Consider the following 27,716-nt stretch of genomic DNA (forward strand, 5'->3'; position numbering starts at 1 on the left):
GAGATACCCCTTCTGTTATACATCCAATATATTGCACAAACACAGCAAGTGCAACTACAGTAGATATAGCTTCTAAAAATACATTAATAAAAGGGCTAAACACAAAAAAGCCCCTCTGCCGGTTGCCAGAAGAGATGACCCCCATAGAACTAAAACCTTTATACTGTAGCATATCTGACTTACATCTGCCTGCACCCACAAACTGACAGCAATAACATTTCACATGGGTGGAAAAATCTGTCTTTCCCATCGAAGGTATGTGTGACATCAGTATATTTCATTTTGTTTTCACACAGAGACCTTGTTACACATAGATCAAGTTACCAAGCACTCCCCCTTTACTAGTTAGAGCAGTGGTTCTTAACCTTTACTGCAGCTTGCACCCCTTTGGGTCTCAAAATATGTTCTTGCACCCCTTATCAAAAATCATTGAAGTAGGTCAGTTTTTTAAACCTAGATATATTTTTTTGTTTGTATATTACAGTAATCGTTAAAAAATGTATAATGTTAATAAATACATAGGTTTGATTAAACAAAGTAGTTGTACTTACGTGCCTGCACTTAATTTGTGTATTCTAAAAAAAACTGGCATGTCTCGCACCCCCAGAAAGGGCATCTCGCACCCCCAGAGGGTGCGTGCACCCAGGTTAAGAACCACTGAATTAGAGTAATCTAGGAACATTTAGGAAAACAATATAGGATCAGCATGGGCAGAGGATATAAACAGCTGCTTTCTGCTAATGTTACCCTTAGTCTCTGTGACAACAACCTTTTGGCAATAGCTTTTGTCTCTACTAGTTTAATGTATACAATTTGTCAGTGTTAGAATTACTTTATTTCTTAATAGTACAATACATGATAATGAAATAAATATATAGATGCAATCGCTGTAAAAAGAATACCAACAGGGAGGCATATGGCCTCAAAGAGTAAACCTTCTTTTTAGAGGGTGCACAGGATTTTCAGCTTCGCAATTACTGAAATGAAATGGCAATCTGAAGGAGGACTAGTGTTGCTATAATAAGAGAGTTCCTTGATACATGCTGTGCATTCTGAATTCCACTGGAACAATGTTCAAATGAAGCTGCTTCTCCAGGCTGTAAAAGCTGTACATGCAGAGAATTCTTTGTCTTTTTCAGGAAATCAGGTTTATCATTCAGTCTAGCAAACACAGAGCTTTCCTGTGAAATGGCAAAAGCTCTAACTATTTACTTTGGTATGTTTCCTTTTCCTGACAATTTCCTCAAAGCAAACTTACATTTCAAAGGCATATAGTCATTTGGCTTCCTAAATATCTCATTTGTATAAATTGTGTGTCTGTTAATTAAATAACAATAATGTACATAAAAATGTGCACTAATGGCAGTGAGGTTTAGTGGAGTTACTCTGCCCTTGGGAAAGAGGGAAGCTGTTCAAGGCTGAAACCAGCATTACACATGTGTTTCTAAAGAGATCATTACCCCGTTTAGAATAAAGTTTGGTCTTGACACTCACAGCACCCAAGAAGCGTACAGAGCCTTTTTCCAAGGCAAAAAATGTGGAAGTAAACTTAGGCTAAACCTGGACTGTGGTCATAAACACATGATATTGATTTCATTCCAAGATTAAGCAGAAGGAAGAGTTGATAGTGAGGAAATCCTTATTCAGATATAAATATCTACAGCAGTTGAAAGAGAGATATAGAAAATTACTGGCAGTGTAAGTTTCTTGTATTAAAATGTCCTGTTCTATGTAATTTGCTACAGTGTTAAAGTCCTTCTTTACATGGTTGTTCTTTTCCACAATGATTAATATTCTGGGACACAACATATTTATGGGTAAAAAATGGGTATTTAACGGTTTTCAGTCAATTCCACAGCAGAAATTCAGTTTTTTTTTAGAAGTGCATCAGTATGACAAAAATAGAAATGTAATGATAGTTACAAAGTATACAACATTGTGAACTTCTGCTTGGCATTCACATTATCTTGATATTGCATTTGTGATTTTCTCTTTAAGTACTAACTGCATCATATACAAAGAATCTAGACAACCACACACACAAAAACTACAGTAAAAAGTACATTGTTAAGGTAGCAAAGTCAAGAACTCCAAAATTAGGAAATGCCAGAATGAAGGTTTCCTGTGCAACCTTAATTATGCTCCCTTGTATATGTACATTACGATAGTGTTTAATTATGTAAATGCATGCTATTTTACCCCACAGGACCCCTGCCGCTTTCAATCCAGATGGGGCAGTGCTCACTTAATGAGCACCTATTCCTTATTTTATTTTCGTTCAATGTGTGGCTCCACAGCAACATTATTTGCTGTGCATTATTCAAACCCTATTTTAAAGACAGAACTTTTAATTTACTTATGGATGTTTGGTATGGTGGCTATCATTACAATATCTGAGTGCTTCACAAACCATAATGAATTTATTTTCACAACACCCCTGTGAGATGAGTAGATATTTTTATTCCTATTTTACAGATGGGGAACTGAGGCACAGATAGATTAAGAACAAAAGTATAGCTGGGCTGGACCTGGAATTTCCATCCCGTGGGAAATATGCAATTTCAAAATTTTTGTTGTTCTGATTCTAGAGCCTGGAAGCCCAATCTCCCCAGAAGCTTCTCCAGCAGACTGTCAAGGAACCATGGAGGCAGGTGAAGTGGCAGGGAATCAAGTTTCAGAAACCTCCCTGGTTTCTGTCAAAATTTAGCCAAAAGTCAACATGTTCCCAGAGAATCTCACTGTTTTGACAAATCAGCATTTCCTGATGGGAAAATGTTCTGTCTGGAAAGTTCTGGCCAGCTTTAGTCCAAAGTGTCCACTAATTGAGGTGCCTTGAGACACGTGGGACCTGATTTATTCATAGATTCATAGATTTTAGGACTGGAAGAGACCTCGAGAGGTCATCGAGTCCAGTCCCCTGCCCGCATGGCAGGACCAAATACTGTCTAGACCATCCCTGATAGACATTTATCTAACCTACTCTTAAATATCTCCAGAGATGGAGATTCCACAACCTCCCTAGGCAATTTATTCCAGTATTTAACCACCCTGACAGTTAGGAACTTTTTCCTAATGTCCAACCTAAACCTCCCTTGCTGCAGTTTAAGCCCATTGCTTCTTGTTCTATCCTTAGAGGCTAAGGTGAACAAGTTTTCTCCCTCCTCCTTATGACACCCTTTTAGATACCTGAAAACTGCTATCATGTCCCCTCTCAGTCTTCTCTTTTTCAAACTAAACAAACCCAATTCTTTCAGCCTTCCTTCATAGGTCATGTTCTCAAGACCTTTAATCATTCTTGTTGCTCTTCTCTGGACCCTCTCCAATTTCTCCATATCTTTCTTGAAATGCGGTGCCCAGAACTGGACACAATACTCCAGCTGAGGCCTAACCAGAGCAGAGTAGAGCGGAAGAATGACTTCTCGTGTCTTGCTCACAACACACCTGTTAATACATCCTAGAATCATGTTTGCTTTTTTTGCAACAGCATCACACTGTTGACTCATATTTAGCTTGTGGTCCACTAGATCCCTTTCTGCCGTACTCCTTCCTAGACAGTCTCTTCCCATTCTGTACGTGTGAAACTGATTTTTCCTTCCTAAGTGGAGCACTTTGCATTTGTCTTTGTTAAACTTCATCCTGTTTAACTCAGACCATTTCTCCAATTTGTCCAGATTATTTTGAATTATGACCCTGTCCTCCAAAGTAGTTGCAATCCCTCCCAGTTTGGTATCATCCGCAAACTTAATAAGCATACTTTCTATGCCAATATCTAAGTCGTTAATGAAGATATTGAACAGAGCCGGTCCCAAAACAGACCCCTGCGGAACCCCACTTGTTATGCCTTTCCAGCAGGATTGGGAACCATTAATAACAACTCTCTGAGTACGGTTATCCAGCCAGTTATGCACCCACCTTATAGTAGCCCCATCTAAATTGTATTTGCCTAGTTTATCGATAAGAATATCATGCGAGACCGTATCAAATGCCTTACTAAAGTCTAGGTATACCATATCCACAGCTTCTCCCTTATCCACAAGACTCGTTATCCTATCAAAGAAAGCTATCAGATTGGTTTGACACGATTTGTTCTTTACAAATCCATGCTGGCTATTCCCTATCACCTTACCACCTTCCAAGTGTTTGCAGATGATTTCCTTAATTACTTGCTCCATTATCTTCCCTGGCACAAAAGTTAAACTAACTGGTCTGTAGTTTCCTGGGTTGTTTTTATTTCCCTTTTTATAGATGGGCACTATATTTGCCCTTTTCCTGTCTTCTGGAATCTCTCCCGTCTCCCATGATCTTCCAAAGATAACAGCTAGAGGCTCAGATACCTCCTCTATTAGCTCCTTGAGTATTCTAGGATGCATTTCATCAGGCACTGGTGACTTGCAGGCATCTAACTTTTCTAAGTGATTTTTAACTTGTTCTTTTTTTATTTTATCTGTTAAACCTACCCCTTTCCCATTAGCATTCACTATGTTAGGCATTCCTTCAGACTTCTCGGTGAAGACCGAAACAAAGAAGTCATTCTTTTTCAAAGTACATAGCGCTATAATACCACTTCATATGTTCAAAGCACAGCTCCCATTGACTTCAGTTGCAGCAGTGAGTGCTCAGCACTTCTGCAAATCAGACTTTCAGTCTCAAGTCAGGCAACCAGAAAAAGAGGAATTAGTGTCCGTCTATGAAAAGTTTGCTTGAACAGATTTGTGTAGCATCACATAGGAATTCTCTGCAGACGCAGAGACAGAATGCAGTTCTCCAGGGCAGCACTGAACTGCTTTAACCATGAGACCATTCTCTCTCTTCCTGCAATCCCTGCCTCACTCATTACAAACCTTCCAATTTCTGCAACAAATGAAGCTGGGGGTCTCAAAGAACACAGCCTCATTCACTGAACAACACTGATTTGTCTCCAGAGCATGTCCATCGTGTGCACTGAATGAGGCAGTGATCTTGTGGAAAAAAATAGTACATGATCATGTAATTAAGCACTACATCACATAATGTACACACACAAGGTGGCTGAATTAGGTAGAGCTCCACAGGCAACCTTAATTTTGGCATTTCCTAAATTTGAGTGCTTGACTTTGCAATCTAAATAACATTCTTTTAACACAGGTTTTTTGGGCGTAATTTCCTAGGTTTTAAAAACACAAACTGAAAATACAGAAATTCCATCATATAGCATATGGACATCAGTAGCTTCTGTTGCACAGACCTGTGCCATTTAAGCTAACAGAGTAACCGATAGCAGTAGTAGGCTGTCATCCTTTATGTGGATCAGCACTAGAGGGGGATGAGACATGCACTTTGCCAGTGGGTTTCACAGACATTTGCTGACAGCAGAGGAATGGCGAGACTCAGGCATCTTGGGTTCCATTCCAGATTCTGGTGGGGTATGTGCTCTAGTGGGCATGATTCTTCTACCCATTCCCCTCAAGATTGGTCCCTTCTATTCTGTCCCCTCCAACCAGTTCCTGTCCGTGTCCTGTTTCTTCCCCACTCCTGGCTCCTCACCCAGTGCCACTCTCCTAACTTAACTAGTCCTAGTCTCCACTGCTGAGGTTTGTCATCCCAGCCCCAGTCGCCTTGCTGAGCAAGTCCTATTCTCACCCACCTGAACTCCCTGTTCTGGTTCCAATCTCCCTCACTTCCAGTTTTCTTGCCCAGCCATTCTCAGTTTCCATCCCACTTCCCAGATCCTCATCTGACCTGTCGCTCTCCCACCTGCCTCCAATGCCTGTCCCCATGGATCTCATCCCTACTGACTTCCACTCCAGTATCCATCCCTGGGCTCCTCATCCAACCTCAGTGTACTTCCCCCAACAACTTGTCCTACTCTCCTTGCCCATCCAGGCTCAGTTCCAACCATTCTCAACGACAGGTCCCAGTTTTCCTCCCCCCGGCCAGACTAAGTCCCAGGATCTCCAGACCCACCCTCAAGTCCAGTTCTTGTCCCCTCTGCATTTGAGTCAGGCAGCAGCTTCCTCCTCCACACTGCCTGGGTTCAGCAGGGAAAATACAGGCGAGAGAGTCTCACTGCTTTCAGTTCTGGTGCATGGTCCCAGACTGGCCAGCAGCAGCCCTGGCTGGAGCATATCCAGCATGCATGGATTCAGGGAAATTAGTTAAAAAGCTCCAGCAAGTCTCTATTGAGCATGTGCAAACTGAAATTTTTCAAAAACGAATACCTTGGCCAAATTTTCATGGATTGCCACAGGGATGGCAAAAGGCACATCCTTACCACATCCCTATCTCATTCCTTCAAAATTTCAAGCATCTGCTTCAAAGCATGGAGGCACTAGAATTTCTCAAACAAAAATAAAGGTTGCCAGAATTTTTTTAAACATGAACACCACAACATATTTTCCCCTAGTTTCACTCTCAGAAACATCTGAACTGTTTTGGCTAAAATTCTCCCTCAAAATTCATCTTGAGGTAGACTCCCAGCATAGAAAATTTCAGCCTGAATGGTTCACGTTTGGCAAAGTTATCAGCAACTGAAAACAGGATCTTTTAACATGAAGTGTCGGGCAACCTTAATGACAGGTAACACTACCAGTCCCATCTATAATAGAGTATTCAGTGTACAGAACTGATAATATTTTGTTATATGACTAATATATTACATATTATACACTTATAGTAATTGTAAAATTCACAAATAGTAATCACAGGATGGGCTAGTTTGCTCTGAGATAATGAGAAAATCCTTTACTAAATTTCAAGAAGAAAATCCTTTATTAAACTTGCTAAAAGTCAAATTTAAAATAAACAGAATTTTAAGCAGCTACAGCTATGGCGGGAAAAATCACAACTGTGATTAATAACTTCAAAACATATAGCAGTTTGGTGTTAGTTTAAGCTGATGTTTAAAATACATTGAGGAGGGTTTTCAACATTTGGATATGCAAAGCTCTGCACATGCTGTTATCACAGTGACATATACAAGTCAGATGTGTACACACAACTGATCAGTTATGCATCATCCTGGCCATGTGCATGCACATCATTTTATGAGCTTATTTTTGCTCCTAAAAATTTTGAACATCAGGTCCCCGGTGTGTTTTTGTTATACAAGCATACACAAGGCATATACTTACAAATCAAAGACTAAGTAATGGAATCCTTCTTCTGATATGCTGTCATGAAGCCGCACTATTAAAAGAAGAAAAAAAAAGAGAAACAGATTGATCTCTCATGACTGTTTTTGCACTCTACCACAGGTTTGTTGGTTAGTTGGTGTTGTGTTGTTCTTCCACCCTCTCTCCCCAACCCTTTCTCAAGTTGTTCTTTTTTGCTTAGGGCTTTTCTTCTTGATGAGATAAGAAACAAAATTGTCCATATGATTCACTCTGTACTTATTTCTAGGGGTGCCGTGTTATGCAAAAGAAGCACTTTGTGATCACTTCCTATCTTCCCTCCCCACAACAAACATACAGCAGCAGGCATGAGCAGCACTTTGCCTCTGCCCTTAGTGTGTGATAGAATTTCTGCAAACACCATCTGAAAATATATTACATTAATATTAATGCCAACCAACTAATTCCTTTCCCTTGACAAAGACTCTCTGACCACCAGTCTTTGAAATAAGAGTGTACAAAGGTTCCCAACTGCTGAACTTCAACTATGTTAGATAAACGATATTAGTAATAAAGGTTATTTTCTCAAAACCATTAACCAGGAATGCAATATAAAAATAGTTAAGTGTCAACTAATGCTAGATTTCAGCAGAACAAACTACTCTAAGCATTGTTTTAACAACTAAAATGTTCAATAAGCAGACACAAATATATGCCAGGGGATTATAACCAGCAGAGAAACAAGAAAGCATTATCTTTTGCAGGCTTCATTGTGAATAAATCAAAAGCATTTGACTATATAAGAGAGAGATGAATAAAATAAAATAAAAAAACCCAAACCCACACACTTCAGTTAATATTACAAGACACTGGCTTTATGTAAGTAGAAAGTAGCCAATGTTAAAAACAAAATTGTTGCCTATGCAGATAATTTATTGTGTTGTTCTTGTCAGTTTCTCAAAGTCTAGCTAAATTAACTGCCAGCAGTTTCAGTCCAACCCTCATTTAAAATGTCCAAACAAATCATCTGATTTAAGAAATAAGTAATTGCACTCTACAACACACTGAGTCAAGTCCTACTAAATAGAAATACAACACATTTTCCTTTCCAAATCCACTCTTTTGTTCAGTATACATGTTTTTGCTCTTGAGGTACTAATGGAGCAGTCTTCTGAATGAAAAGGGTATGGCTTGGTGTGAACTCATTTTCTCTCTGCCTTTCTAAACAGAAAAGTGAAGAGACTACAGAGATCACCACCACCACTGAAGACTCTGCAAAATTGGTGGGTACATCTCACTGCAATAAAAGACCTATGGCATGGCCACAGCTGGCCCAGGTTAGCGGACTTCGGCTCATGGGCTGAGAGGCTATACAATTGCAGAGTAAACCTTTGAACTTGGGATGAAGCCTAGGCTTTGAGACCCCGCAAGGGGGTTGGGTCTCAGCTGACCTGGGCTCAAAGACTCAGTGCCATGGTTTTTTTTATTGCAGTGCAGACATAGAGTGTGCTACATACAGCAGCTTTTCACAGGCTGAGCACTGGCACCCAAAAGACACTGAACCTGAAGTATCCCAAATGATATTTGCAATATAGAGTAGCACAGTTGATCTTCAGAACTCATTGCCATCAGTTATGATTCAGAAAAAGAGCTTTGTTGGATTCAAAAAAGGATTAGCTCTCTCTATGGATACCAGAGCAGTATCGTAGCTAGCGCGGTGCAGGGGAAGCAGTCGCTTCCCCTCACCCCTTTTCCCAAAAGCGGCGCCTGCTCCTTTTTATAAGAGGGGGCCAGCTCCTCGGCCATCGCGCCCCACGCGGCCCCAACATCGCCGCAGGCGCAGCCATCTCCTGCGGTGGCTCAGGGCTCGGAGGCCAAGCGCTCCCCGCCCGGAGCCGGGGCCGGGATCGGCCGAGGACAGGTGGCGGCGCAGGACAGAACGTGAGCGGCGGGAGTCCGGTGCCTTGCACTGGGGGGTCCCCTCCGGGCGAGGGGCTCCCCGGGGCCGGGCCCGCAGGGCAGGGGCGCAGGCCGCGCTGTCTGGACGGGGGGCCCTGGCGCGGCGCAGGAACCTGGAGCCCCAGGCGGGGGGGGACGGGTGGGGACGGGTGGCGCAGCCTGGCGGGGGACACCTGCAGAGTGGGCTGGGCAGGAGAGACTCTCCCGGGACCGCGGGGGGACGGGGGTATCCGCACCCCCGGGAAGCCCACAGGAGTCCCGAGCCGGGCCCCGGGGTTAATCTGGGGGGGAAAAGGGAGGAGCCAAGGGGGGCGTGGCCAGAGGAGGAGCCAAGGGGGCGTGGCCAGAGGAGGAGCCAAGGGGGAGCGCCTTTTTTCTGTTTGCTCCCCCTACACTTAGACCCTGCCTACGCCACTGTACCAGAGCACCCAAAAGTGTTACTGGTAAAGATTAACAAACAAACAAAATAAAAATTTGGAAGGTACAGATGCTTCAGAGTATAAGCCAAATTCGAACTAATGAGGTTTATGGATAATTTTTCACTTTGTGGATGTCATTCCACAATTATCTGGTGCAAGATTTCTTGAACCTTCCTCTGAAGCAGCTGGTATGAGTCATTATCAGATACAGGATACTGGACTAGATGGACCATTGATCTGATCCAGTATGGTAATTCCTATTTTCTTATATTCCCAGAGCTGTATGAACTTTTCACAATGCAACCTAAATAATATGAAAAACTGCCAATACTAGATACAAAATTACATTAGTAGACATTTGGGACTGCCAATATTTCTCTGAAACTCACAGCAACATTAACAGGTTTGTGAGTTTCATAATTTTGCAATGATTTCATAATGAAACTTGAGAAATTGGTCTCTGTTTGGAGTGAAATGAACTGTTGTGGACTCTTGTGAAATCTTATAGAATATAGAGAGCTTAATGGAACTCACCATTACATTATGTTGGGTTCAAATGAATTATTTTTTTATAAAGTAGTGATTACTAGGCAAAGTAAGTGAAAAATTATACCCTGCAAAAAGGCAGATATCCTCTTAAGCTATAATTGTATGTGTGCATTCTCCTCCTGTAAGTCAACAGGAAACAAGAACAAACTTTTGACAACTAACCAGGTAGGTGTGGATATGCTGTAGTTCCTCAGAAATACATCATGGTTCAAAGCTAAGTTCACATGCCCTACAAAGACTCTTCAGCCATAATACTAAGACAAGCATACAAAAAAGAAAGATAAATGGTAGAATTATAACATGATCTGATTATAATTATTAGGGGGGGATAACATTATAGAGTATATAAGTATAATGTGCTCTCTCCGTTTTCATAGAAAGCAATATTACATTTTGCTGACAGGCTGTCCTTTTGTGTTTGGAGCGGGTTAGGGGATGAGGAAAGGTTGCTACAGTAAGAGGAAGGATTTTGGATACGGCACATCCTTCAATATATATTATATTTACCCTATTCTGTCATGTTTTCTCTATTCTACTATTGTTTATTTATTTTACTGCACCCAAAATTGTGCTAGGTGCTTCACAGCAGACAAAAAGAGACGTGATCTGTGCCAGAAAAGTGTTTACTTTTCTGGCACAGGGGTTGGGGTTGGACTAGATGATCTCCTGAGGTCCCTTCCAACCCCGATATTCTATGATTCTATGATACATTCTAAGGATTCTGCAAACACCTATACAGATTAACTTTACACTCACATGCAGAATCCCACTGAATTTACTGGAACCCTTCACACAAGTAAAGTTATTTATGTGCAAAAGTACTTGCAGGATTCTTAGCTGTGACTAGCAAGGGTGACGAGTAGGCAGTAGATGGGGTGCAAATCCATAAAGGTCACAGAAATGTAGTCATGCAATTGCAGTGCAGCCTTATGCATATCTTGACTGTTCTAGTCTGTTATGAGTGCAAAGTGATATTTTATAGGTTTTTAAAAAGAATTTTATGACTATGCATTTAGATAATTTTTCCTCCGCAAATTTTTAATTAAACAAATCATTTATATTTATGTGTAAATCAGAGTCATCCCAAACTCCAAGAATCTTTTACTTGCTTCATTTTCCTTGACAGGATGTTTTACAAACTCGACTGTTCAAAGGGAACTTCAAGAGATGTGAAACCATGTGTAGAGCCCGACAAAAAGGAGTGTTGCAACCTGTGTGTATGGGAACTGACATATTTCACCCAGCTCTGATAGTGAGAGCAGTAGAGCGATCACTGCTTGTACATTTGCACAGGTTACTCCTCTGTCTGTTTCATTAAGTGTCAAACACCCACCTCAAAAGACAAACTAAGAAATCTCCAACAAGTTCAATGCACTTTTGAAGTCACATATCCTTTTTACAAACTAAAATAGTGTAGGCCTGTAGGCTTATGAAAAGTGTCATACCTTTTCAATATGAAATAATCCAATTGCATTACAGCATTCAGCATACTGGATTCTTTCATTCTAAACAGGTGACCGATTAACCCTTATAAAAATGGCCACCACACCACACCCCTCAAAACTGTTTGTTCTCATGGTTTTCCAAGTGGGGGCAGTAGTATGAAGATTAGATATGGTTTCTATCAGTGGAGAGCCACAACAGGTTAGGACTCGTACCTGGAGTCCTGCCTGCCCTGTTTTGCCTCACCACTGAAAGAAAACTCCCTTATTTCCTGCATATACCCTTCACACTCTGCCTCCACCTGTTGGCTCCCCATTAAATTGGGATACTATCAATCAGAGATGGGTTACCTAGGAATGTTCATCTGTTGGGGGTCAGGAGGGAGTTAGTACACAGACTGAGGGAACTAGCAAAAGGGTTTAGAGGCACCATGGAGTTCTGACTGGGTTTTGGTAGGGGGGAGGAAATCGAGAAGAAAACAAAAATAGAATGGATAGGGTCTCTTGTACAGGGGAGGGAGAAGCAGGGGAAAGGACTTAATTAGCACACAGGTAACTGGGAGCATACCTTTTGAGAAGCACCTAGCATGAAGGACAATGAGGGGCATTAAATCTGTAAAATAAGGAATATAATGTAGGACAATCTCCCCCCTCCCCTAAAAAAAAATCCTGTGTCCCTCCACTGGCTCCCAATATCCTCACTTAGACTTCTCAGTCTGTCTCTCTCATATTGTCTATTCCTCCTACCTGTTTTCTGCCTCAGACACGAGTGATGAAGGGCTACAAGTGAGTAGGCAAAGTACTGGCAGATCATGGACTTCAAATCTATTCCAGGGCTCCATAGTAGCAGTGGAGGAATGGAGCAGAAGAGAAGGAAGTGCACACCAAGTATACCCACCAGAGCTCAGCCAGATTTACAGGTATCTACAGATCAGACAGCCAGGACAACCAGGAGGATTAGTTTCAGGAATGTCTGGGGAAATGGTGGGTCAGCAGGACAACCCTCCCATAAAATCACCTTGAGGAGTAAAATCTTGAAAAATGTGAGATGCTTGAGAGGGTTAGTTAGGACCAGAGGACAGTGGAGGGATGAGGAGCCTGGGAATGAGAGTATACTTCTAATTTTCTTCGTGCTATTCACTATTTACTAATCCACAGTACTCTACTGGTTAAGAGGTGCATGTAAAATTTTATATTATTTTTCTGTTCAGGAACCCTTCCAACACCATTTATCTTCCTTCAAATTAATTTGAAGACATACACATGGGATCACCAAATACTATTTTTCATTAATTTCTGCCAAAATACCTTAGAGAGGATTTCTACAAGAATGAACTACTGTGACAGTCTGTACCCTTATGTTCACCCTTTTTACAAGACTATGATAAATTTTGTACAAAGTATGCCTTGTGAGGTGGTATTTTAAAATGCATAATCTGCTGAACATTACTGTCCTGGTAAAATGTGTGGGGCAACATCGTATGTAAAGTTTATCTAAACCAGTGTGTATTTGGACTGAAGTGTTTGGAAAACTCTATTTGAGATAACAAGGCTTGTGCATATCATTTTCTATTAATGAAATTACAGACTTTATATGAGCTTGTGTTGTCCAGGAAGGTGCTGGGCAGTACAAGATGCACATTTCTGGGGGGAAATCTGGGACTGGGAATTTGCTGGTGTCGCTCTGTAATGTAATTCAGGGTGGCTATACTCTTGAAGTATAGCTGGGAGTAACTTACATGATGGAGGCTGTATGAGAGCAGGCCAGTGAAGCAGTGTAAAAGGCACCCCATGTTGGAGAAGTGAGGGGACACAACTAACTGTTCAACAGTCCAGATCGTACCCTGGGTAATGTCACAGCTAGTCAACTGCAGAATCTTTTAAATTGTGTTAGCCATTTAAATCACATTGCAGAAGAACTGTGAAACAATTCTTAAGTGTTTTTAATTATTAATTATTATTATTACTACTACTTAAAATGATGTGACAATTTCCTAAGCTAATTTCACTACAATAAACTGTATTGGCATCAATGGTTGAATGAACAATGACAACATTGTTCATAGAACCAAATACAGACTCAGGCTACTCCAAAACCACTTTGTATTCAGAAACTATGTTTATGAAGCAAGCATGAGGAGGAGGATTTTCAGATTTCCCCAGATGATAGCTTAATATATTGAATAATATTTCCATGCATATATGAAATTTTTAAATAGAGAAATCAAATAAACAACTTTTTCCTTTGTAACATTTTGCTTTAGAAAACATCTTATACAATACTGAAGAGAAAAACAGTTCTTGGCTGACTCTCTGCCCAGAACTTCTGCTGAATCAGAAAAGCCAAGTCTGTAGGTCCAAATCAGAATAAAATGGATAGTTTGGCTGGTTCTGCAAACTAAGTGTTTCCTGCTTCAGATGCATTGCTTGCCATGAATGGGGTATACACAGAAGATGCTCCAGTAACACACATCTATTCATTCATAGCCAATGCAGGAACATAAGAACTAAAATATCAAAGTCAAGAAAGTAACGTAAATTATAAAACATAATGGATATTAAAAATACTTAAACACCAACAGTACAGAAACAGGAGGAAACATAGTTTGGATAAAGACCGCTTATTTTGCATCTTCCAGCTCCTCACATTGGCTTGATTTTTTCGAAGTACCTTTATGGCCTATAGTTATTTCTGTTCGTTATTTACTGTGACCCAATATTCTGCCTCTTTAAGAGCCAGGGACCTGGGGCCAGCCATCTCTGTTTATCTGAAGCAACTGAGGAGGAGACAGGTGTTTCCCGCTAAAGAACTGGGCTGTCAGTAAGAAAGGAGAAAGCAGGAGCAGTAGGAGGTTCCCTCGAAGAGATTTCCAGAGTCCCCTGGAAGGAGAGGCAGTGGGAATCTGCTGCAAGAAAGGGGCTTCCCGGGAGCACGCAAAGAAGAATTCCGCAGAGCGGGAAAAGGGGCAAAGAGTGTGCCAAGAGGGGCCAAAGTTATGGTCTCATATATTTAGTTAGGACATGGTATCACCACGGTTGAAGATCAGAACAGAAAAGGAGACATTAGAGGGAAAAACGATCCTTTGTGTCCGATTTATCATCTATTGGACACTGTCAGATTTGGAGTCTTTATTTTTGGACCTCAAAGGCATACATTTTTCTTAATAAATTACCCCAAACAAATGTGTTACTGAAATGAGGAGTTTATTCTTTCAATGACCTTCTGGGATTACATCCTCCAGGAATCCAGAATTTGATAGGAACAATAAAGTCAGACAGTAGATTAGTTCACCTAAAAGTTCCCTTATAAAGAAAAATAATCACATCTAAAAAGTGGTGCCTAGATTTCTTTTTGTCATACTGTTAAACAAAATGATCACAGTATGTGGAACAGAGAACAATGATAAAGTGCATATCTGAAAGAATCGCTTTGGAAAAAAAATCCATTTATTTTAGCTTCTGATTATACCAAGAACAATGAAAAAAATACTTTGATTTGCCTCACAAATTGTGAGACTAAAAAGGTGCTTTGTGAGTCACATTCTTCTTGCATTTTAAATTGGTAGCTAATTATCTCCTATATACTGGTCTCCTATATCCAAGCCAGACCTCTCTTCTGGTAACTGCTAATCAAAATCCATTCTTGTTAGCCAAATATCACTAAGATTAGGAACTAGTACCCCAGGTAAAAGAAATTTGAACTCTACCTTCGCATGAACGACTTTATTTTAAACCTAGTATGTGCTACAGTTACTGTAACAGACTTCAGACATCCAGAACACTAAAATGTATGCACACTGTCAGTGTTCCAGGCAATTGTGCCTGTATTCCTGATCAGTGGCCCAGCAAGGGCACCCACTACGTTCCTCAGCTGTTGCTTCTCTTGAGTGGAGACTTGTGTCCCTCTGGCTTCCAACTGGGGTATTTCCGGGTTGCACAGTTCCCTGCCTTGCCTTCACTGTGTATTTCCCAGCACAGGCAGGTTTCTCAAGGATACATGCTTAGTTTCTCTTTAGAGATGGATATAACAGATGCAATTACTACAGATATACGTTACTGCATAGACTTCCTATGCAAGCCTACTTTATTCTTAAGGTACAAAGCATTACAGAGAAAAAACAGTAAAAATATTAAATATCCTACACAAGTATGCTACACACATGTCCTACATAAGCTTACCAGAATAACACCAACCCTAACATGGTTTCTGGCAGGACAAGTCATTCCACCCTCCAACCTTTGTGATTTCCAGTTCACCACACCTTCAGCTCAGAACAAGCACACTCAGAACATGTTTAGTTGACCCTTTTATACAGATATGGGGTCTTTGATCTGGAGTTTCCAGAAGCAGGTAATTAGTACACAATGGGTCTCTCCTCTCCAGCACTTATCTTCAAAAGGTTGGCTTTGGAGGGGAGAATTTACATTCCCCATACCCCAAGGTCAGATATATTGTTCCAAAAAGACCTTTGAAGGTCTTAATACCTTTCAAAGATTGCATTAATCTTGTCTTCCTGCTAAAGAAGTTCCATACACTCTCACAATAGTACAAAAACATTTGCATTTCTAATTCAATGTACCCCAAAGGTATTAACCCTAATTCACTAAGACTGAACATAATTCAATAAAGTTCATTCAGGATATTACAGGATATTGTCAGTCTGTCACACACATCACAGAGAGGAGCAGCACTTGTTAAGACTGAATGAAATATAAACCCATGTGCCATAGACAATGAAAGTGTGTGAGTTAAACTGCAGAGTTCCCTCCTACTAAAGAAGATGCTCTAAAACTTCTCCAGTCACCCTGTTTATTAATACAGCATGGAAGGGAATTAATAGGAATGCAATTACATTGCAATACTTCCAGCCTTATTTTACATATGGAGATGAAAAATAAGCAGGATCCATAGAGTCCCCCCTGTTGCCCACCCTAGGGTGTGTCGCTTACCAGCCATCAGTGCAGATCAGTCAAATTAAAGCTCTAACTTGAATTAGTGTATTACTAGAAAGGCACACGCACATTCATCAGTAATGAACATGGAGCTGTAAAAGACCAAGAAGGCAAACAATGTTTGTTGGAAACCCACAGCCATTTCCTTTAGGAGTACTGTACATTCCTGCCTGTATCTAGGACAGGGGTGGGCAAAATACGGCCCAGGAGCCACATCCGGCCCTTCAGATGTTTTAATCCGTCCGAGTTCCCGCCGGGTAGGAGGGTCCGGGGCTTGCCCCGCTCCAGCCGGGGTGCAGGGTCAGGGGCTTGCCCCGCTCCGCACGGCTCCCGGAAACAGTAGCATGTCCCCCCTCCAGCTCGTACATGTAGGGGCAGCCAGGGGATTCCGCATGCTGCCCCTGCCCCAAGCATTGCCCCTGCAGCTCCCATTGGCTAGGAACTGCGGTCAACAGGAGCTGCAGGGGCAGTGCCTGCGGACATGCTGCTGCTTCCAGGAGCTGCTTGAGGTAAGCATCACCCAGTGCCTGCACTCCTGACCTCCTCCCGTGCCCCAACCCTGATCCCCCTCCCGCCCTCCAAACCCCTTGGTCCCAGCCTGGAGCACCCTCCTACAGCCCCAACCCCTCATCCCCAGCCCCACCCCAGAGCTTGCACCCCCCACTGGAGCCCTCCCCCCCCACACTCCAACCCTCTGCCCCAGCCCAGAGCCCCCTCCAGCACCCTGAACTCCCCATTTCTGGCCCCAACCCAGAGTCCGCTGGAGCCCTCACCCCCTCCCGCACCCCAACGCCCAATTTCGTGAGCATTCATGGCCCGCCATACAATTTCCAGACCCAGTTGTGGCCCTTGGGCCAAAAAGTTTGCCCACCCCTGATCTAGGAAGTGTGATATACATTTTTTTAAAAAAAGCTACCAATGCTCTCCTTTTTCATCATTTCCCATGCCAGGGAAAACAAACATACAAAAACCAAAACCCAGCGGTTTCTACTGTCTAATAACAATTTCTTTTTAATTTTTTTCAGGGTTGCACTATTAATTTAAGCTCAAATCATTCCACAAATGATCACCTTTCAATCAGTGAGCAAGTAACAAGCTGTTGGATTTGAAACTATGAGATAAACCAGTGCAATACTCCTCTCATTCATCAGAGACTTGGCTTTTGAAATCATTTTGAAATCACTAAGATCAGTGTTCTGGGGTACTACCTGGTCTATCTCACTTGGCCTGATACATTTCATTTAGTCGCTTAAGAACAATTTCAGGTCCCTTGTTCCATGGACAAAAATTGATCCAGATTCAGTGGAACTGGTTTTGCTAGGGAGGGAAAGATTTGGTGTGTCTCTACGTCCCCAGGACTCAAAATTGTACCATGGAGACACCTCTCTAGAATCACCATGGTATGACGCCTCCCCCTACCAAATGCATTTGGGAAGAGAAAGTCTCCTCAGCAGAGCCAGCACGAAACAACACAGCAGAAGTTGCAGCAGTGCCAGGGCTTCTCTACACCACACAGCTTTTAGTGACAAGGCTGTGTTGACACAGCCTTGTCGCTAAATGTCAGCATGTGTAAACGCTCTTTGTCGGCAAAATACTTCCAGCCTTGCAAGCAGTGTTCGCTTTGTCAGCAGGAGAGCACTGCTGCCGACAAATCCACGTTCATGCTGACGCTTGCCGTGGCAAAACTTTTTTTGGGGGGTGAGGGGGGGTTGTTAAGTACCCGTGGAAGACAAAAGTTTTGTCGACAACTTGGCAGTGTAGACAAGCCCTCTGAAACAGATGATGACATCAGACTACTTTAGACAGTTTTCACTCTAGAGTTCTCGTCCCTGTGCTGATTGACTGTTCGCTCCACCCAGCCACTTCCTGCCCCCCCCCTTTGACACAGTCACTTCACTTCAGCCTCACTCCTGCCCTATGTGCTCCACTTTTTCCTTCAATATCACCTCTTCCTTCCTTTGTCTTTCAGCTCAGCTAAAGCCTCTTAACACAACTGTATGTCAATTTTAATCGGGACCCAGACACAGCCATGATACAAACACACAGCAGCAGCATGTGTGCTGTGGAATAGAGGTGGCAGCTCTCCAGGTTACTGTTGTATAGATGAGGTAAGATATACGGCAACTTCCCTACACCACAAAACTGGGGGAAGGGGAGGGTAAATGCATTAATCACAGATCAGCACCCTCTGGGTTTCATTGGTGACTCGCACCAGGGGTGCTGGAACTGGGGGTGCTGCCACACCCCCTGGCTTGAAGTGGTTCCCATCATATACAGGATTTAGAGTTGGGTTCAATGGATCTCAGCACCCCCACCATAAAAATTGTTCCAGCACCACTGACTGGCGCTACTCCACTGCGTGTAGGGGAGGATTTCTGCCTCAGCTCAAGCCTCTGAAACCCAGTGAGTACAGTTGAGATACTTGGCAATACTGTTAAAATAGGGATTTGCCCTTCACAATGTCTTTTTTACTGCCACATCCTGTAATTCCACTCATCTAAGTCCACTAAGATTTGCTGCTTTCTAATAATAATACTAGCATTTACAGTAGATAGCGCTTTACAAGCATTAGTTAATGAGGGCCCTGGTCTAAGGGATTTGAGATATTTAGAAGCTAATCTGGTGAGATTAGCTATGGTACAAATGCTTAGGAGCAACTGATTTTTGGAAGATATTTACACTGTGATTATACTGTGATATTTTGTGTATCTAAAATAATAATCTTCCACCATGCTGACAGAGTACACATATTGTATATTAAAATATTTACTATTGTTTGCAAAAGCCATTTATTCTGCAGTGCTGCGAATGAACCTATCTTCAGCACTGATGTATGAGAATTGTACAGCATTCAAATTCATTCAAAAGATAAACAACTTTTTATTATAGCACCAGTTCACAGTCATTTGTGCTCACAATTGGATAACAACCCTCTTAAAATGCATATTCACTAGCATAATAGGAAAAAGCAGCAAAAAATAATTAGGCATGTTAATAATTGGACAGAATGCATTTGTCCCAGAGGCACTGTATCATTACATGTTAACTTGTATGAACAAAATTCCACCTATTCTAAAAATACTCAATTGTGACGAACAGCCAAGTGTTGGGGGGACAGAGGGCTAAATTTTTGTATCCTGAGTAAATGACAGAAATATTTCGACTTAGAGCCTCCAACAAATTCTGCACTTAAATTTTACACTGTTACTCAACAATAATATAATTATACCACTTTTTAAAAAAAATAGTTTTTCACTACATTAACTTGGGCAAAAGACTCCTGCGATGAAGACAGAAATACAAAATTATCCCAAGACTGGCACATGGAATTAGTGGAATTGAACTCTCATAAAAAAAATGTTGGGCCAGATACTCAATTGAGAGTCACACAAAGGCACTGAATTCTAGCCACAAATGACCAGTCAAGAATTTCCCCGGTGCATGAGAAGTCCCTGCTGCCATAAAGCTGGCAAATGGAAAGCCTGCATGAGACCACTTCTGAAATGTAGGGTGCATATCAGAGAAAAGAGGGTTTGGGAAAGAGCAAGTAGGTTGTGTGGCCAGGAACCCTCTGAGATGCTACATTAATGGTGCAAGTTAAAGCAGCCCCACACCTCAACTCTTCTTAAGATCAGGGAGCCAATGACCAACTCCCTGGCACTCTTGTCTGCACTGAGTGGAGCTCGGGCATAGGACCTCATCTGACCTAATCCACAAGTTGCAAAACGATCTGCTAGAATTTAATTTGATTTGGGAAGACATAAATAAATTATGAAATACAGACAGACATTGCATGAGTTCTTATTGTATGTGAGAAGTTTTCAGAGAGAATAGCTGCAACTACCCGGACACATTTTTTCTTCATTTTGTACAGTACTTTCAGTCTACATCATATACATACTCACACAGCTTCTGAGAGAACTGCATTCTTAAACCCTTACTCATGTTGAGTAGTACCTTAATTAATTAAAAATCCCACTGAAGTCAGTGGAAACAGGGGGCATAAAATCAATGGTTTAAAAACAAATTAAAAATACAATTTTTAAAATATAAATCAGATTTTAATTTAAATTAAATACACATTTTTTAAAATAAAACTATTTAAAATTAAATTTGAAATTATAATAACCTGAGTTCAGGCCTAAATTTACTACTATCTATAAAAATCATTTAAAGTAAATGCATTTTAAAAAATTAAGCAGTATATGCTGGGTGCTATATTTAAAAGAAAGTCAAACCACTGAACTGGCGGAAGTCATTGGCTAAGCACCTGAGTTTGTTGAAGTTCTAAACCAGCTTTTGACAGCAGTAGCCTTTTATGCAGATGTGGAGAGAATATTTTCTTCACTTAAGTTTATTCAACTAATTCAGCTCAATGTCTAGTTCAGCCAACACTAAGAAACCAATGGGAGTTGAAAAAGTAGAAAAGTTTGTTGTCTTCTTCCAATCTATTTATAATAACTAGGTGTGAGAGCATGAGCTCTACTAGATCTCATATCTTGAAGGACCTGGTGACCAGAAACAATCAGTTCAATTCATAAACTACAGATACTCTTTCTGTTTAATACATCAGTTAGTTTTAAAAGCAAAACATGTTCTTACAGACTTTTTGATAAGCTATTGTTCTTATGCATCCAGCACATTTAAGGTAGTTTTATTTTACAAATAAAGAATTTGAAAATGCTGGTTTTGTGTATTTTTAATTGAATTTCAATTTCAATCCAAACAGAGATTTACACAAAGCACAAGTAAAAAAAAAAAAAATTTTTAATAAAAAAGAAATGCATCATTTACCATCTAACATAAAAATTGTCAAAATTAATATCTGAATAAATATGTTATATAATTGCTTAAATAAATATGTATAAATATAGTGCATTCTGATCAGCAAAAAGCATAAAATTTACTATATTTAGTTGCAAATCAACATATTTTTAATGGTTACCAATCAATGAGAATCAGCCTTTCTTTAGGAAAACAACTAAGAGGTACAAATGCAAAAGAAGATTAAAATTGATTATTTAAAACAAGATTTCCTACTTGCTGATTTAAATGAAACCACTCTGAATGTGAATACTCAAGGAGTAAGGTACTACTCAGTGTAAGAACATCAGAATTTGGCGTATTGTGTTTAATAACTGCACTTTTACATGCATTTGCAGAAGGAAGTCAGAGTATTGTATTTGGGCAGCATTTTACTTTTTGAACACTATGCAAGTATTTGAATCATTACTTATATTTTTGATTGGTTTCTAAACATTGGGCCAAATTCTGTTTTCCGTTATTCCCATGGGACCCACCAACTTCAACTGAGGGCAGAATTTTACCCTATGATTAACGAGACATTGAGAGCCACCTAGTGATCTTAATTACATCCATGCAACCCCAATGAAATCAAAAGTTGCATGAGTATATAAAGCAGAATTTGTCTTTTTTATGTATAAAATCAGTCTCTCTCTATGTGCTTATGTATGCCTTACCCTTTTCGCTTCCTTCACTGTTGCATTTATTTATTTCGCTTTTCTAATCAAGATTAGACAAAATGGTAAGTAGAAATATGTACACCTTTTGCATTAAAGCCAAAATATACTCAATTTGAGGTTTTAATATGGTCTGATAAATTGCTGAAGATTACGGGAGCTTTGCCACTGACTTCAATGGGTCCAGATTTTACCTCGTGTGAATCTTGAGGACTACTTAGACCAGCACTCCCCAAGATCGATGCTCGCAGACAAAAATAAAACTAAGTCTCTAGCTGCGACAATTACAATGAAAACCTTCAAAATTTGAATAGAGTAACGAAATCAAAGATGTTTGCCTGAGATTGCAGAGAGCCTGAAACAATAACTTTTAGAGGTGTAAACTGCTAACTCAGATGCCAACATTGATACTTTAAATATCAACATTTTTTACTATTTCATTGCTCATGAAAGTATGTAAGCAAAGAGAGGATGTGTAATAATATAATGGTCTATACCAGAATTTCCAGAAGTGTTAACTAGTGAAGGACTAAGTACAGGACAAGGAAAATGTATAAATTAAGATTAACAGATTTTGAACACCACATAGAAAAACTAAAGAGAGGGAATGCAAATAGTTTCACTTTACTGAAGGAAGGGCTCAGCTTTCAAGTTTGAGTAAGACTGGCTTAGATCACCCCTTCCTACCACATTACCTGTCTCCATTCAACATGTCTGGTCTCCCCCTCATGCCTTCTCAGAAAGAGGCCTTTATATCTGGACAAAAAAGTTCAAATATCTTCTAGCACTGATTTCTCACACCATAGTGGAAACTAAAAATCCAAATGCAAGGACAGACTTTATGTCCTTCACTAATTAAAGGTGCAGTGCTTTGTCTGTCTTGATGACCTGCTGCATAGCTCTACTTTCTACGGTATAGAAAATATGGATTTGGAAGGAACCTTATGACCCTTGCTTCTCAGGTTGGTTAGTATGGAATCATCATGATGGTCTGGGGTTTATCAGCTGCAGAGACCCATTAAGAAGAGTGAGAGTACAGAACTGACAACTAAAGCTCACTGAAGAAGAGGGCAAAAGACAGAATGAAAAACTGGATGAAATCTACTGCAATGGACAAGTTCCCCTGCATATGATACTCAAACAGACCAAATCTACCCATTAGCTACTGCAATGGGAAGATAAGGTTCTCTCTTCTCCCATTGTACACTTTTACCATATCCAAATAGGGTGAAAAAGTTGGAACACCTTGTGAGGGGTTCCCCTCAGGGTGCCACCTGGAACTGGGGTACCACTGAGACCACCTAACTCACCAGCCTGGGCTCCCTTTACACTGCACTGCTGTGACAGGCTCTCAAGCCCCCTCCAGCACACACACATGTAGGGACACACTCAGCTGCAGCAGCACATGGATGCTCAGATCAGCTCTGCATGGAATGGCTCAGCTAAGGAACTGCCCAGTTACTTAAGTGCACACAAATTATACCGTCTTGTTCTGCACAGAGAACTGTACAGCATAAGCTCATGAAATTCGCCCTCTCTCTCAATATGGAGAGGAATATACACAGCTTTCTGCCCCAAGTTATCATTTCCACGCACTGGTTTTAGACAAAACAAAAATAAGTCTATTAACTACAAAAGATAGATTTTAAGTGATTTTAAGGGATAGCAAAGAGATCAAAGCAGATTACCTAGCAAATAAACTAAAACACTATCTAAGCTTAATATACGAAATAGATTGGATATGAACTGCAGAGTCTCACTCTAAATGATGATACAAGCAGTTTGCAGAGATTCTTGAGGGCAGGGTGAATAAAGACACAAGTGGCATTACAGGTTTCCAGGCTGACTGTGACTCTGATTTCTATATCAAATTTGTTCAGTGTCAGGGTAGATAAAAATCAATGATTTTTTTTTTATTTAAATTAGATTTTTTTGATAAAATGCTTTTTGAGGAAAAAACCTACCTAAAGATAGTTTTAATGAAGACACATTATAGCTCAAAGATATCTCATCATGGAATAGGGATTATAAATTCTAATTCTTTAGTATGAGACAATATATTCATGTAATGTTTAAGAAAACTTCCAATAGTTCATGGATTAGGGACCCAATCTTATGTGATTCCAGGGGCTTCAGTATAGATTATTTAGGTTAATCTTTCTATCTACCCAATGGGGACTCAGTGCTCAGGCTAGAACAGGGGTCTCAAAGTCGTGGCCCGAGAACCTCCCCACTGTGACCCGCAGAAACTTTTTAAAAAGTTCTTTCATCCAGCCCTCGTGGCTGCGGGCCGATGGGGTGGGTGGGTAGCAGGCAGGAGGGATTCACATGCCCCTCCCCCCAACATTGCTCCATTATGCTACTTCTGGGACCTTCCCAGGGTTTGCAAGTAGCAACGTGTCATTCATAAAACTTTTGAGGTCTGTGGCCTGGGGGACATTCATCTCAGGCAGCTTGGCTCCCTGCAAGTGGTTCCCTATCCCTGCTGTTGCTGGCAGAGCCACGGAGGAGAGACCCATGCAGCCACAGCTGCAGGCGCCGCCCCCCGCAACTCCCATTGGCTGGGGGAGAGGGACAGAGTTACCATCACTAGTCGCCGGGCAGAGTCAGCCATGGAGGCAGCATTTTTAGTTGCCGGGCAGAGTCATCTGGGGCAGCATGAGGCCAAGGGAGTGAGGGAAAAGGGTGGGAAACGGGCTGGGAGGTGGTGTGACTCGTGAGGCTCCAATGACAGCATGAGGGGGCACGCTGCCTCCGTCCCCCCTCCCCAAGCGCTGACTCTGTGGCCAATGGGAGCTCCGGGGGACAGCGCCTGCACAGAGGCAATGTGCCTGGTGCCTGCAGATGAGATAAGGTGAAGATAAGAAGAAAGGAAAGAGGTTCCTTCTAGCTGTTGGCACTGCAGGTCTGTGTAATTAAATGGGGCCCTTTATTTACTTTTTTACCCAGTGTCCCATGTAATGTTGGTAGGTTGTGTAGGAGAGGGCCATCTCAGCCGGAGCACCAGGAGGCACTGAACCTGATGGGAGCATAATCCCAGACATACAGGGAGGGTTAGAACCACCCACTGCCCCATCTCTTTAGGGTAGTAGCCATGCTCCTCACCCCCTGCATCTGACCAGTGGGCAGACATAACTGTGCCTCCTCCTCTGCCGCTTTTGTGCCCAAGGAGGCCCCGCCCAGCAAGGTCCTGCTGTCAGAAGAACACGGAGTGTGGGAAAGTAGAGCAGGAACTGCCTCATGGTAGGATGGTCTTGGTGAAGGTGCTTGGTGGTCCTATTTCTATTCTTGGTGCTGCCTCTGTCAGTGATGTCCTGTATGACCTTGGGCAAGGCCTCAGTTCCCCAGCTGTCACACAGGGATAATAATAACCCATTGTGCAGGGATAAAATAACCCATCTCTCTCTCTCTCTCTCTCTCTCTCTCACACACACACGGGTTGCTTGTAAACAGCCTTACAGAGAGATGTCTCAACCTAAAAAAAGGAAAATTTACGACTAACACCACCAATTCCAAGATAAGTGGACTGTTGATTATTTTGTCACTGAGTACAAACAGACTACCTCATGCTTGATCTGCAAAGACAAAGTTGCTCTTTTAGAAAACTACAATATCAAATGACTTCACACAACGAAACATGCACAGCAATGTGATAAATATCAAGGAGAAGAGAGAGAAGACGGTCTTACAACTGAAAAAAGAATTAGCGAAGCAGCAGCAGCTTTTTCAAAAAGCGAGAAAAGAGTCAGAGTCAGCAGTTTTGGCAAGTTATGTCATGAGTGAAATGATTGCTAAGTGTGGGAAGTCATTTCCTGATGGTGGGGAGGGGTCAAGCACCCACCGGGCAGAGGGGAAGTCGGTGCCTATGAGTGAGATCGTATGTCCCGATAGGAGAAATGTTTTCAGCAATATCAGCCTATCTACAAATACAGTAGCAGAGCGTATTCTTGAGCTTTCTAAAGAGATCGATGGGCAGCTCATTGAGAAAAGCACAGCTCTCCACGCATATTCAATCGCAACTGATGAGAGTACCAATTTGGTTGACAGTGCGCAGCTTGCCATATTTGTGAGAGGTGTTGAGGAAAACTTTGCAGTAACTGAAGAATTGCTCAGCTTGTCAACAATGTGTGGTAGAACAACAGCCAGTGAAATTTTTCACTGCCTCACAGAAGCACTCGAACAACGCAGTCTGCCATGGCACATGTTAGCAGGCTTAACCACTGACAGGGCCTCGGCAATCAATGGTCAAAAAAATGGACTGGTAGCACTAGTACGAAGAAAGATGCTAAGCAACCAATAGCGTTACACTGCATCATTTACCAACAAGCACTGTGCAGTAAATCTCTTAAATCTGACAATGTCACGTCAGTTGTTGTGAAATGTGTGAATTACATTCAAGGGGCTTGCAGCACAGACAGTTTCGTGCTCTACTTCACAGAGGTGCACTGGCTAAGCAGGAGTTCTACTTTAAAGAGATTCTTTGAATTGAAAACAGAGGTGAAAAGATTCATGGAAGAAATTAAAATACCACAATTTGAAGATTACAAATGGATGACAGATCTTGCTTTCCTTGTTGACGTAACACAAGAGCTGAATATCCTAAACCTGAAGCTGCAAGGTCCAGGCCAGCTGGTGACAGCAGTGTATGATAATGTCAGAGCATTCACAACTAAACTAAAATTGTGGAAAAATCAGATTTCTCAAGGGAATCTCACTCATTTCCCAGCACGTAAGTCACTTGTGGAAGAGCTCGGCTCTGAAATACAGTTCAGTGGTTCTGAATACGCTACTAAGCTGGACCTGCTTTTGCAAGAATTTGATCAGCGGTTTACAGATTTCAGAAAGCACAAAGAAAGCTTCGATATGTTTGCTAATCCATTTTCTGTTGATGTGGAAACAGCACCATGTGATTTACAAATGGAACTCACTGATATGCTGTGCCACACGTTTTTAAAGACTAAATTCAGAGAAACCAAGGATGTCACAAAGTTCTTCAGACAGCTACCACCATCTTTCCCAAATCTTTGCAAAACCTTCAGAAAAATCATGTCCTTGTTTGGCAGTACTAGTTTGTGAGAAACTTTTTTCCACAATGAATGTAAATAAGTCAAAATACCGAACACAACTATCTGATGTACACCTTGCTGCAATCCTGAAGCTTTCAACTGCTCAGTCCCTGAGGCCAAACATCAACAACTGAACTGAAGCGTTGCCAGATGTCTGGCAAACACTAAAAACTCTCTGGCAGGCGAAGAATTGTGTAAGGTTGTATGATAGTTTTAGTATTTCTAAGAAATTTGAAATAAAAAATACAATATAAACATTTTCTTTTCTAAACACAACATTATTGGCCCGCTGGGAGGATTTGAGGACTGGCACTGGCCCTAAGATAAATTAAGTTTGAGACCCCTGGTCTAGAAGATACCATCAGAGATGCTTAGTTTTGCAGTTCTCAAACTGTGGATTTGTGTCTCCAGAGAACATGCCTGTTAACAGCAAAAATGTTTTTAAATAAATAAATAATATATAGCGGTGAGAAATAACAGACATCAACTCTACTGTCCCTCTGCAAATTTGTGTACACAGAGTCAATCCCTTACCTCTCTCTAAAGTGCAAAGTTTCAAATAGTTCAGTGAATAGAAGATTGTTGGGGGTGGAATAGATCTGGACAAGAAGAAGTCTGGAGATAAATGTGAGAAGGGAGGGACAGGCAGTCAAAACAGAAGTGAAACTGTTTGAGCAGCATATTCCAGAAGTCTTGAGGTCTTTCTGAGTGAAGCCTTCATTGATTTGAGATCTACGATACCATTCTCTCACTAGAAGGG

At 41.4% G+C, this 27,716-nt stretch overlaps 1 protein-coding gene across 24 annotated transcripts in view; it reads right to left on the bottom strand.

Annotated features, from left to right (window-relative positions):
* The window catches only part of CAMK2D (calcium/calmodulin dependent protein kinase II delta), a 258,791-nt gene that overhangs the window by 113,150 nt on the left and 117,925 nt on the right, over positions 1-27,716 (bottom strand). For all 24 annotated transcript variants that reach the window (XM_065405038.1, XM_065405055.1, XM_065405063.1 and 21 more), the window contains exon 4: positions 7,110-7,164. In XM_065405038.1, the coding sequence (XP_065261110.1) occupies positions 7,110-7,164 (55 nt within the window). The remainder of the gene's footprint in view (positions 1-7,109; positions 7,165-27,716) is intronic.

This window comes from Emys orbicularis, chromosome 5 (genome assembly GCF_028017835.1).
Source record: "Emys orbicularis isolate rEmyOrb1 chromosome 5, rEmyOrb1.hap1, whole genome shotgun sequence".
NCBI lineage: Eukaryota > Metazoa > Chordata > Testudines > Emydidae > Emys > Emys orbicularis.